The sequence below is a fragment of the Ovis aries genome, chromosome 23, assembly GCF_016772045.2.
Source record: "Ovis aries strain OAR_USU_Benz2616 breed Rambouillet chromosome 23, ARS-UI_Ramb_v3.0, whole genome shotgun sequence".
Lineage (NCBI taxonomy): Eukaryota > Metazoa > Chordata > Mammalia > Artiodactyla > Bovidae > Ovis > Ovis aries.
In genome coordinates, this window is record NC_056076.1 from 35,099,875 (window position 1) to 35,112,110 (window position 12,236).

Below are 12,236 nucleotides of genomic sequence, written 5' to 3' on the forward strand. Positions count from 1 at the left end.
TGTCGTGTCTGTTTCTTGGAGAGAAGCACTTAGAACTAAGAAGTCATTTTGTGCTGTGGCTTTTGTTTATATTTTTAATTTTAAATGGGCAGTGTTCAGGGATTGGGAGTAAAGTTCTGTACTGCTTAATACAGAATTAATTTTTTACTGCTTAAAATAGAATAAATTAGAATTAAGTTTTAATTATTTTAATCAAACACTGTCTATAACGTAAGCAGTTTTTCTTGACAGTAGAAATTTTTTCTTATAATTATTTCATGATGATAATCTATGACAGGTAAAAATGTCTGAAGTCTTCTTTTCAAAAGATTAAAATAATGTATAAGTTATATAGTCATGGTAGAAATTGATGCCACAGGACCTACTTTTAGTTGACTAAAATATTTTATCCCTCACGTATTTTCTTTGACTTGGGGTAGGGGAGAAAAGTGACAGTGCTCTCTGTGTATTCCTTCATTGTACTCCATCTGCTTCATTGACCCCATTTGTGGAAGTGTATTTTACGTGACTTACTGGAAACTATTTAGGAAGGAGCCTCTTAAAGCTGCCTAGGGATCCTGGATTCTGGTTTAGACCTAGCTTCCCTTCAGTTTCCCTTCATGAAGTGTTTTCCTAAAGGTGTGAGGAGAAAACAGGAAAAACTCCCCCAAGAGCATTCAGCCTTATTGCCAAGCAGGGAACTATCCAGAATTCAGCTGATTATAAACTTTCAGTAATGCAGAAGAGGAATAATATTTTGGGTTCTTTGCAGAAAAATTCCTGACTTAATCCTTCTTTACCTCTGTCTTTCACTTCACCTCCTTTGAGTTGATTATATGACTGAATGCATTGTGGAGGACCTTACATGCAGGGTATTGGATATGCCCTTGGCCTGCAAATTTAGGAACAAAGCCTGAAAGAAATGAAAAGTTAACAATAAAAGATTTAAACAGCTATTAAAGCAGTGAATCAATATTAACTGTTTAAATTATAGATTAACTTTTCAGTTTAGAAATGATAATTACTTTGGTAGAGCGGTGATCAGAAGATGGGTTGTTTTTCCTGTCTTGGTGACCAGAGAAGCTTTGAAGAAAGGTTGGACCAATCCCTAGTTGGCTGTATAGCTGCACTGTCCAGTTTGGTAACACCAGGCCTCCGAAAATGAGAAATGCAGGTCCTCATTCACACCAGCCAGTGCTCCGTTGTCACGTGTTGCTAGATGCTACATGTCACTGTGGAGGTAGAATATTTGAATTGTCATAAGGAGTTCAGTTAGTGCTGCTACAAGTAGATTTATCAAAACAAATAGCTTTAGAGGAAGAGTAGGGATTGTAGCCTCTATTCAGTTCAAATATTGCAGGGATGAGAGAAGTACACTGGAGGTGATCCTGCCGTCACAGCACACCTACAAAATGAAGTCTTTGAAGCATCTTTAGAATTGAATCCGATTTTTCTAAAGTAAAACTTAAATTCTTGTGTATATTCTTTTATTCCTGACTTATTCAGTGAGTGAAAAAAACCACTATGTCATGGGACTTTTGTTTTTCTGAATACCTTCTGTCAAACTATGAAAGATTAACTTAAACAGGTTGGCTTGCTTTTAGTGGTTAAGTCATTCAAAATGGGAAACCATGAATCTTGAAATACTCTAGTGATAATAAATATAGCTAACAGATTTGAAGGTTAGCTTCAGAAAGCATTGTGCTTAATTATGCTTTAATAGACCAATTATATCATTCATGTCTTGTTAGCTAAACATAAGTGAAAGTCGCTCAGTCGTGTTTTCGACCCCATTGACTAGAGTCACTTGAAATTCTCCAGTCTAGAATACTGTAGTGGGTAGCCTTTCCCTTCTCCAGGGGATCTTCCCATCCCAGGATCAAACCCATGTCTCCCACATTGCAGGTGGATTCTTTACCACAAATTAACATATATAAGATACTAGGTTTTAATTATTTTAATTTCAGCAGTTATATTGTGTGTACAATTAAATTTAGTTCAGAAATAAATTGACCTGTCACTTTCAAACTAGTCTCAGATAATCATCTTCAGTGCTTGTGATACTGTGATTTATAAGAACAATATTTATTTAGTTCCTGACTCACAGCTCCCCAAACCTTTGAAATTTCCTAAGAGATGGGATACAATGTGTTTTGTTATGTTAATGAGATGACCTTTGGAACTAGCCTAAGGATGGGAGCCAGCTACTGAGGGTTGGAACTTTCAGTTCTCACACAGTGATCCTAGGAGGGAATAGGCACTGGAGATTGAATTCTGTTACCAGTGGCCAATGATTTAATCAGTCCCACCTCCGGTGAAACCTTCAAAAAGCCAGGACGGGGTTCAGAGAGGTTTTGGGTTGGTGAACACATGGAGATTTGGAAAGGTGGTATGCCTGGAGAGAACATGGAAACACATCTTTAACAGTATTGTTAATACAAAATTATTTTTGCACAGTAACCAAGCATGAAGTTAAAACCTTCTGCTTGGGGGTAGTTAAGGTATATTAATACTTTTATTATACCATTTTATAAAAGTAGGAAAAAACAGGAAATACAGATAAGCCAAAAGGAAAAAAATTAAATCACATAAATAACCTTAGTTTATAATTTGGTGTACAGTCTTACTGACTTTTAAAATATTCATAAGTACATGTTTGCTTTTAAAAATCATTTCAACAGAAATCTTTTTATGTATTTCAAGAGTCTGTAATTTGTTTCTCTTATGCAGTTTTTCTGCAATTTTTTATGCTGTGTGCCATGGGTACTGTCAAAAAGAGCATGTGACTGAATTTTGAATGAGCTAATTTTAATTTACTTTTGTTTCTAAAGATTAAAAATTTTTTTAAATGGTATTTGGAGTATGTTTATTTAAACAAATAACAACTGTTAGTCTTGCTGTTGAACTAAAATGTCTGTTTTTCAAATTCCTTTAGTAATTTAAATAAAATTTTAATTGAAGTACACCTTGTAAAGAGAAGTACACAAATAAGGAACGAGTGCACAGCTGAATGGTGTATTTTTGCAAAGTGAGCACCCACATGACAAGAAGCGCCTCTAGTATCTCAGAAGCCCCTCTGTGCCCCCATTGCAGTCAGTGCTTGTCTCACCCTCAGGTCTAATCACTCTGCCAACTGGATTCATTTTACATTCATTTTTCACTTCTGAATAAATGGTATTTGCGTAAGCCTTGGACCTTTGGCACAGTTTGACAATTGGGTAATTTGAATTTTCCAAAATAAAGTTCAATCCCCATTCCCCCCACCACCACCAAATAGCGAATCCCCATGTATTTTTCACTCAGCTTCACATAGCAATAAACAGGATTTTAAGAGTATAATCACGCCTTTAAATTTTAATTCCTTAATATCAGCTATTCCCTCAGGGTTCAGAATCTCCCCAAATATCTCATAATTTTCTGTACTGTTTGAATTAAGGTCCATGTATTGCACTGGTTGGTATGTCTCTTAAATGTCTTTTAATCTAAAGATTCTCCCTCTAGGTTTTTTTTCCCTTGCCACATTTGTTGCTAGTCTTTTTGAAAAGCTAGTTATTGATTTTATTTCTCAGAGTATTCTTTCATGAGTATTTCCATTCAACCTTTAATGGAAGTGATTAGTAGGAACTTTTATAGTTGGGATATAATTTTAACACACAAATCTTAAATGTTTGATTGATGGATTTTGACAGCTGTATATACATCAATACATATACCACCCAGTGTATTTTGTTTTCACTTGTAATCTTGTTCAGATAGAAAAAGAGGAAAACCTCTTCCATTCTTGAGACTCTAAAGCCTAGAATAGAACAGCAAAGGGCAAAAAAAAAAAAAATCATTGATTGCTGTTAGCAGTGTAAAGCTTTCTGCTTTTTAGCAGCCAGATGGGTGAATTAAGAATGGGATTTGGAAAATACTACTTGCTAGCAGAGGGCTGTGTGTAACATCTTAGAGCTAAAGGTGAAAAGTGTAAAGGCACTGCATTGAAATTTATATCTTTGGAGAAAGCTGTGGCTATTTGGTTATTCCTCTAAATCACATTTACCCTTCAGCAAACACCCTCTGCCTCAGTTTCAAGCAGCAGACAGACTTCATCTCATCTAAATTCTCTAAAGATAGGAGGATCATGTGGTTATTGACTCCAGGAAAGAGTTAACTGCAACTGAGGCATATAAATGTCTTTAGTATCTTGACAGTTTTTAGCCATGTTGGTTCTTTCATCTTTGCCTTGTCTAAGGTTTGAACTTATTTTTGCATGTAACTTTGGGGGCTTTATTAATTGTGTTTTCTTAAAGTAGTGCATTGATTGTAGTTTGACACCACTAGGAAGGTAGAGTGGAAATTACTAAGAGTTTCTGAATAGCTCCTCCTCATCTTAAAGCAGTTCTCTAAACTACTAAGTGATGTGGGTGATGACAGCTATTTTGTCCATAGCCTAGGTCAGGAAACAGAATGGGTTGCAGTGATTTGCCCAAGATTATATTGCTAGCAACTCAAGAAATGGGATTTAAACCCTCGACTTTTAATCCAGAACTCTTAAGGTTTTCTCTTAAATATGCTGTCTTCATGGGTATTAGAAACTGAAGCAGCAATAACTCTGCCCTTTGCAGTTCCTCCTGCTTATACACATACATGAAAAAACAACCATGTTTAAAACATTTTTTGAAATTGTATCAAATCCAATTGTGAAACATTTTCTGTATGAACATGCAAGTCTCAACTTGTTTCAAGAGAAAATTTTGTACAAAAAAGTCAGTAAAGCAAAATAATTTATATAGTGCTGAATATATAAAGCAAAATAATTTATCTAGTGCCAATGGTACAGTATAATGTTGGCCAGTATTGTTATTTTTAAAGACAACAGGAAAGTAACTTATCAAATTATTTTTAGATAATTCAGCTCAGGAAACTATGACTTTGTTATAAGTTGGAGTTAGTTAAATTCTAAATCTTCATTGAAATTGTAGCTTAGTTTTTAAAATGAAAAGTCTCCATTTTCATTTTGTGTAAAATAGATTTATTTTAAATGCTTTTCCCCAAAATAACATTAATGTAAATTTGTTTTTTAAAGAGGATGATATCTCATGCCTTTTCAAAACATTTACCTATATTCAGGTCTGGATATGATTCAGATTTCATTTCTGATTTGAAAAAAAATGACTTCTGTGACTATTGTTTCTGCTCCTTTTTTCTTTTCAAATTTTGGGAACACATGACCATCCTAATTATAATCATCTGAATTTGCTTTACTTTTGGGTGCTCTATTTTTAAACAAATTCTGGTTTTAAATACTTTAATCCAAACAGTTGTTTATACCAAGTTTGTTATTAGACTTTTTGTCCCCAACCAAGAAACTACCCTTTCCCAAAAGACCATTCTGGATCATTTAGGAAAATCAATCTCCTTTCAGACCTGCTGTAGTGTTTTTTAAAAATATTGTTGCCTTTTTCTTGGTTTCATTGAGCTTTAATACTCTGAAACAAATCTCAGAAAGATGCTGGTTTTCTTTAAGATAAACACATTGCTTCTTGAAAAACCTTTTTATTTCAAGTTGGTTGGGTAAGACAAATGGAACAACTAGTTAAGCTCATTCCTTCTGTACTTATTTTTAACCTCAAAGCTCCTAGTTTTAACCTCTGGTTCAGTCCCATCTTACTAGATTTAAGTGGCTTTTGTTTTGTTTTTTTTTTCATGCAGGTTCTGCTCATTAATCACCACGAGTGTGGATCTGAAGAAGAGTTTATTACCTCTCTTTTTTTGAGTATGTTTAACTTCAGATACACACAACGTAGCCTCTCCTTCCCTATTAGATTCTTAGAAGGTAGTTATATTTTTATAGTATCCTTCTTGTGACTTTTGATAGTTGTGATCAATAAGAATAAAAACTATTCCTTACATATTGGGCTCCTGCATGCAAATCAGTTCATTTAAAACCTCCTGGAGGTCTTTGGCATGCCAGACATAAAACCACGAGTGTTTGTTTGTGGAGGTAACCATGTTCCAGAGAAATTTAAGACTTGACTTCTCTTATCAAGAAACTGGGAGAGTTATCCTTTAGGTTCTGGGAGTCACTGACTTTAAGGGGCTTGCTTTTGCTGTGTGATTTTCAAAATTAATTTAAAATGGAAAATGATAAATTAGAAATGCTTTTGTGGTCTTAGATCACTGAGTGAATAGTAGAAAGAAATTAGCTTTTAATTGTACCTGTGTGTGCTTAACAAATTAGCTGATTTATCATGTCTTTTTAAACATTGACGAGCATATATACTTTTCCATGTTTGTAATTTTTAGACACATTGATGTATTTTTCTTATTGTACATGAATATGATGTATGAAATGTGATAAATAAATTTTATTCTTTTTTTTTAATATATATCTAGGGTTGGAAAAAAGAAAGAATTCTAGCTGAATATCCTGATGGCAGGATAATAATGGTTCTTCCTGAAGATCCAAAGTATGCCCTGAAAAAGGTAAATTTCCAGTGAAATTTCACACAGAATGAATAATTTCGCAGCTGATTTTAAGAGTACAATGTATTGCTGGCAGAGCACATTTAAACACCCCATTCTGAGAATAAGAAATAAGCATTTAGTCATAACCCAACTGAAAAATGAATGCTTTAACTTTGTAGTGTGTCATTTGTTGTTGATTTTCTAAGTCACGTCTGACTCTTTGCGACCCCATGGACTGCAGCAGACTAGATTTCCTGGTACTTCACTATCTCCTGGAGTTTGCTCAAACTCATCTCCATTGAGTGAGTGATGCCATTCAACCGCTTCATCCTCTGTCCCCACCTCCTCCTGCTCTCAGTCCTTCCCAGCATCAGGGTCTTTTCCAATGAGTCGACTCTTCCCATCAGGTGGCCAAAGTATTGGAGCTTCAGCATCAGTCCTTCCAGTGAATATTCAGAGCTTATTTCCTTTAGGATTGACTGGTTTGATCTCCTTGCTGTCCAAGGGAGTCTTCGAGAGTCTTCACCACCACCACAGTTCGAAAGCATCAATTCTTTGGCACTCAGCCCTCTTTATGGCCCAATTCTCATATCCTCACATGACTACTGTCTAGCATATGTGGAATGAATTTTTAGTGGATTGATTAGTATCTCATATTATCAGTAATTTGAGTAATGATATAGAAGGCATAGTAAGTGCCACATAAGTGATTTTAAGAATCAAAATACAAATCTGAATAATAATTTATAAAACTGAAACTAATAGATGTCATTTTATTCTGAGAGTAAATTTCTAATATCCTTGTTCTTAGTAATCTACAGTTCACTATGTTACTGGTTAGTAACCCATAATAGGTTAAAAATCCTAAGAATTGTGAGTCATTTGCCTTTAGGAACTGAGTCAAGTGTTGCATTGTGGGATTTTTTCTAGGATTAAGAGGACTTGGGTTTTCATCACTGAATAAGGAATGTGTTACATGGTATTCTGCAATTCAGAAGTGTGAATACTTAACCCCTTTAGGTGTCATTTGCATTTTAAACTTAGTGTCACAAATGAATGTTTATTGGACTGAATATTTGCAGATTTTTTTTAACTGGCAAAGGAACTGATGTTTGAGTGCCTATAAAAATCTTGACTTTGAATACCTACAGAAGTTTGAACTTATCGTATTTGACCTTGACAAGAATTCCAGGAGGTAAAGTGGTAGAAGTAGTTAGCATTATGGGCTCAAATCCCAGAAATCCCAGCTCTTTGGTTCCCAGTGTCCCATATCTGACATTGGAAAGTTATTTAACCTCTGAATTTTATTTCTTCCATATGCAAAGTGAAAAACTTATCAGCCTGTAAGAGGTGTTGGATTTAAATTAGATAATACTCATAAAGTGCTTTGTATAATATCTGGCCCTATAAACTTTTGATAAGGAATAAACATTTATGCCTTTTCTCTGTGCTCACTTTCACTCCACTGATGAGAGTAAAAATTAAGGCTTTCTAAGAACAATGTGGCCTGCCTGGCTAAGGTTCCAGTGAAGTTCTCTCCAGTGCTCCATTCCGTGATGCTTACCCTGGGAAGCCTTAGTGTCCTTATTACCTATCAGAGGAGCTCTCACTCTTGTTCCCAGACTACTGGGCTTGACATTACTCTCCATTCTTTCTTCCTTTTGCAGATTGGTCCACAGAGCTTGAAAAACATTTAGTGATCAGGATAGTCATTCAGAGGCACTCTTTAGAGGATGTTCTGCTTGGAATAATATGCTCAATTTATTGAACTGAAATAGAGCATATTTTTACATATATAAAATGCTTTTGTTTAAAAAATAATAATTTTTCTTTATTTGGCAGGTTGACGAGATTAGAGAGATGGTTGATAATGATTTAGGTTTCCAGCAGGCTCCACTCATGTGCTATTCCAGAACAAAAACACTTCTGTTTATTTCTAATGACAAAAAGGTAGTTGGTTGTCTAATTGCAGAACATATCCAGTGGGTAAGTGATTTTTAAAGAATGGTTGTATGTAGTTTGGTGTTTAAAGAGTTACAGCAATAACATCATTCTGGTAAATTTTTCAACATTCTGTGTAAGGAAGAGTATGAATGTGAGAACCCCTATGCATAATTTTTTTTTACTACAGTGAAGTTGTCTTGCATGGGAGTTTGTTTAAGTCAGTAAATATAAGATAAAAATTTTACAAATCAAAAGTACTATTAAATTTTGTTTTAGGAAGTTTCCTTGTTGGCTACTAATGAAATGTCTGTCTCAGTCCCCTTCAGCACTGAAATAAATCAAGGGTTGCCAGATTATAGTCCAGAAGGCAAAATCTAGCCTGTTTTTTACAACATTTTATTGTAACATAGCTATGTCGATTTGCTTAAGTATTGTCAGTGGCTGCTTTCACACTGCAGAAATTGAATTAAGTAGTTAGTTGCAAGGGGTCAGTTATGCTGCACCGCTTGAAATACTTATTTCCTGGCCCTTCACGAAAAACTTCCCACCCCTGCATTAGGTTACCACTTCTTTGGTTGAGCTCTGTTGAAGACTTGGCTTGTATTTAAGAGCCAAACATAAACAAATAATAGGATTATAGTAGAATTGGTATATTAATATTGTAAGATGGTCCCAAGTTAGACCAATTTAAGAAAACAGAAGACTTTGGACTTCCTAATCATGCTCACCTTGAGGTAGACCTCCTGTGAATTGTCTTATTTTCAGCTGAGTCTTGCTCATGAATTCAGTGTGCATTGTTTAGTTGATGTTTTTTAGTATATTAATAGTTGCCTGCAAGTATATATGCTTCATCATAAAGTTTTCTAATAAGGTGCAGAGTTGAAACATATATGTGTGATTAATGTCTATAATTAAGCTACATAAAAATTGAATCTGAAAAAAAAATTCAACTTGACATTGTGTAAGTTTATGAATTTTGCTATTTGTAATCACAAATTTGATTTAAATAAATAGGTGACAAGGTAGTTTGGAGATATAAATTTGATATAAAAGGACTGAGTCATAGAAACTTGCCATCCTGTAATTGAGTTAATTTTGCATAGTGCACATCTTTTGGCTTTATTTTTTCCATTGCCCCAGATTTATTCTTTGCTTGATCATTTGTCCACTTGATAGGTCTCTGAGTCTTGATTGACCCACTTTTAAAAGATATCAGCAATGTTGTGCTTGATTTACCAGTATGTCAAAGTGCTTCCTGTGTGTATCAAATAACTGTTGTGTGTTTAAGGATTGTCCTTAGCAACTCATCCCCCTTAAATTCGATCCAGCTAGCATGATTTATGACTCTGAGGAGGGTTAATAGTAAGATAACCCACTTGAAGGAAGTATCACTTTTTATGTGGGACATAACTTCAGACAGAATTGATCATTGAAACAAATGAAGTTAATTAGAGGAGGGGAAAAAGATATTTGAAGTCAGATTTGCACAGAGTGATAAGGGTATTTGCAAATTTTATATAGAGTATTCTTAAATTTGTTTGGCAAATGACTAAGCATTCAAAAAAAATTGCAGACATCTATCTGGTTTTTTGACTGTTTCTTACAGTGTTTTTTTTTTTTTTGTTTGGTTGTTTATAATGAATGTTCTTTGATAAATGCACGTGTTGCGGGGTTTTTTGGCCCTGCTGCATGGCTTCTGGCATCTCAGTTCCCTGACCAGGGATTGAATCTGGGCCGTGGGAGTGAAGGCACAGAGTCCTAACCCCTAGACTACCAGGGACCTCGGCACCCTTGTGTGTTTTTTAATTCCTATTCTACCCAGTTCCAAAAATGACTTGTCGCAGTGTTTATATTAGAACATAGCTGTGCAGTACTTGCTTGTTTATTCTTTGTTAACTCTCAGTTGTGTTGTCTGATTGTTTTAACTTTTGTACCTCATTCTGTCAAAAGGCTGGTGGTGTCCCTTTTTGACCACTAGACTGGCAGAAGAGATGTATGTTTTTCAAAGTACTTTTTTTATTTTTAAGAGATAGGAGTGTAGGGAAAGGACCTTCCTAAACTTCTGATTCCTCTGCCATCCTGAGTCCCAATTCTGCACAGCTTTGAACCCTGTAACGATGACAGCTATCACAGAAACAGTTGTGACTGCTGAGTTCACCACATGTACTTTCACTGCTAGCCCTAGAACATGGGAGGTGGAGAACATTAACATTCACTTGCTATTATGTGCCAGCCGTGATGGCCAGGTGCTTTGTATTTCCTTATTTAATCTCTCACAAGTCTCTGAAAGAGATGGCGGAGAGTTCCAGTTTATAGGCAGGGAACCCAAAGCTAAATTAAGTAACTTCATCTCGTGGTCGCATAACTAATAAGTGAGAACAGAATGTAGATCCAGGTCTGTTTATTTTCTAAAATGAGAGCAAAAGGCTCTCATGGGAACCAAAGGTTCCTATGGTTTGTTAAGAAGCCAGATGGATGTAGTGATGACCTCACAAAAGGTCAGTATGAGACAATTGCTTAATAATAGTCTCACTTTAAACACCCTGCCCCCCCCCTTCAGGAATGTCTATATGTGTATAACGGACTCACTTTGCTGTATAGCAGAGAGTAGCACAACATTGTAAATCAACTATACTTCAGTTTTTAAAAAATCACCTATGAATTTCCCCTTAATTTTGCTGCATATAGGGCTACAGAGTTATAGAAGAAAAACTTCCAGTTATCAGGTCAGAAGAAGAAAAGGTCAGATTTGAAAGGCAAAAAGCCTGGTGCTGCTCAACATTGCCAGAGCCTGCAATCTGTGGGATCAGCCGCATATGGGTGTTCAGCATGATGCGTCGGAAGAAAATCGCTTCTCGCATGATTGAATGCCTAAGGTAACTTGGATGTAATCCTTCAAATCATTGTCAGTAGTTAGCATTTAAGCAGAGTTTTATATAAAAATTGACATTTAGTTCATCATAAATGTATAACCTTTATTCATTTAAAATTTGCATAAGACTGTCAGTATGTAAGAAGTATGGGAAATTTCTTGGGAGTTTAGCTTTTAGGAAAATTTTTAAGAATAATGTTTGTAAATAATCTAAGTCTCTCAATAGTTTTTCTTGATTTTATTCCTTTTTTCTTTTTTTTAAAGTATGAAAATATGATAACACATTTACAGGAGACTTGGAAAATACAAACAAAGTTATATATATGTTGCTTGATTTTTAATCAAAGGGATAGAGATTCCAAAAATTACTTTTTTTTGGTCTTTGTATTTGCATATGAATTTTAGGAACAGCTTGTTAATTTTTGCAGAAAAACTCACTAACTATAGATCAATTTTGAGGAGTAATGCCATTTTAGCAATATTAAGTCATCTGATTCATAATCATGGGATGTCTTTCTGTTTAGTAAGGTCTCCTTTAATTTCTTTCAACAGTGCTCTATGGTTCTCATTTTTTAGGTCTTGCATGTCTTTGTTAAATTTAATCCTAAGTATTTACTTAGATTACTGAGTATTTACTATATATTTCAGTGTTGTTTTCTAAATTTCATTTTGAATTGGTCATAGAAATAAAATTAATTTTTTAATATTGATTTTATAATTTGCAAAGTTGCTGAACTCGTGTTTTATTAGATCTGTTATTTTGTGAATTCCTTAGAATTTTTGTATATAAAAGAACATGTCATCTGTGAAAAGATAATTTTACTTCTCCCGTTTCAACCTGGTTGTTTTTCACTTCTTTTGCTTGTCTAATGTCTAATTGTCCTTGATAATAGATAGGTGTCAGCAGTATGGCCTTACCCTGTTCCTGATGTCTGAGGAAGTTTTCAGTCTTTTTTTTTTTTTTTTTTTAACTGTTAACTTTGACGTTTTT

At 34.8% G+C, this 12,236-nt stretch overlaps 1 protein-coding gene across 13 annotated transcripts in view; it reads left to right on the forward strand.

Moving 5' to 3' along the window:
* The window catches only part of ESCO1 (establishment of sister chromatid cohesion N-acetyltransferase 1), a 43,440-nt gene that overhangs the window by 23,201 nt on the left and 8,003 nt on the right, over positions 1–12,236 (forward strand). For 10 of the 13 annotated variants that reach the window (XR_009598211.1, XR_009598209.1, XR_009598210.1 and 7 more), the window contains 3 exons: positions 6,358–6,447; positions 8,272–8,415; positions 11,062–11,249. Coding sequence is in view for 7 of the 13 variants with exons in the window: in XM_060405401.1 (XP_060261384.1) it covers positions 6,358–6,447; positions 8,272–8,415; positions 11,062–11,249 (422 nt within the window). In the remaining 6 variants the exon portion in view is untranslated. Of the gene's footprint in view, positions 1–5,673; positions 5,878–6,357; positions 6,448–8,271; positions 8,416–11,061; positions 11,250–12,236 lie in introns of those variants that run through there. The other 3 variants (XR_009598212.1, XR_006057780.2, XM_060405405.1) reach the window with 2 other exon arrangements.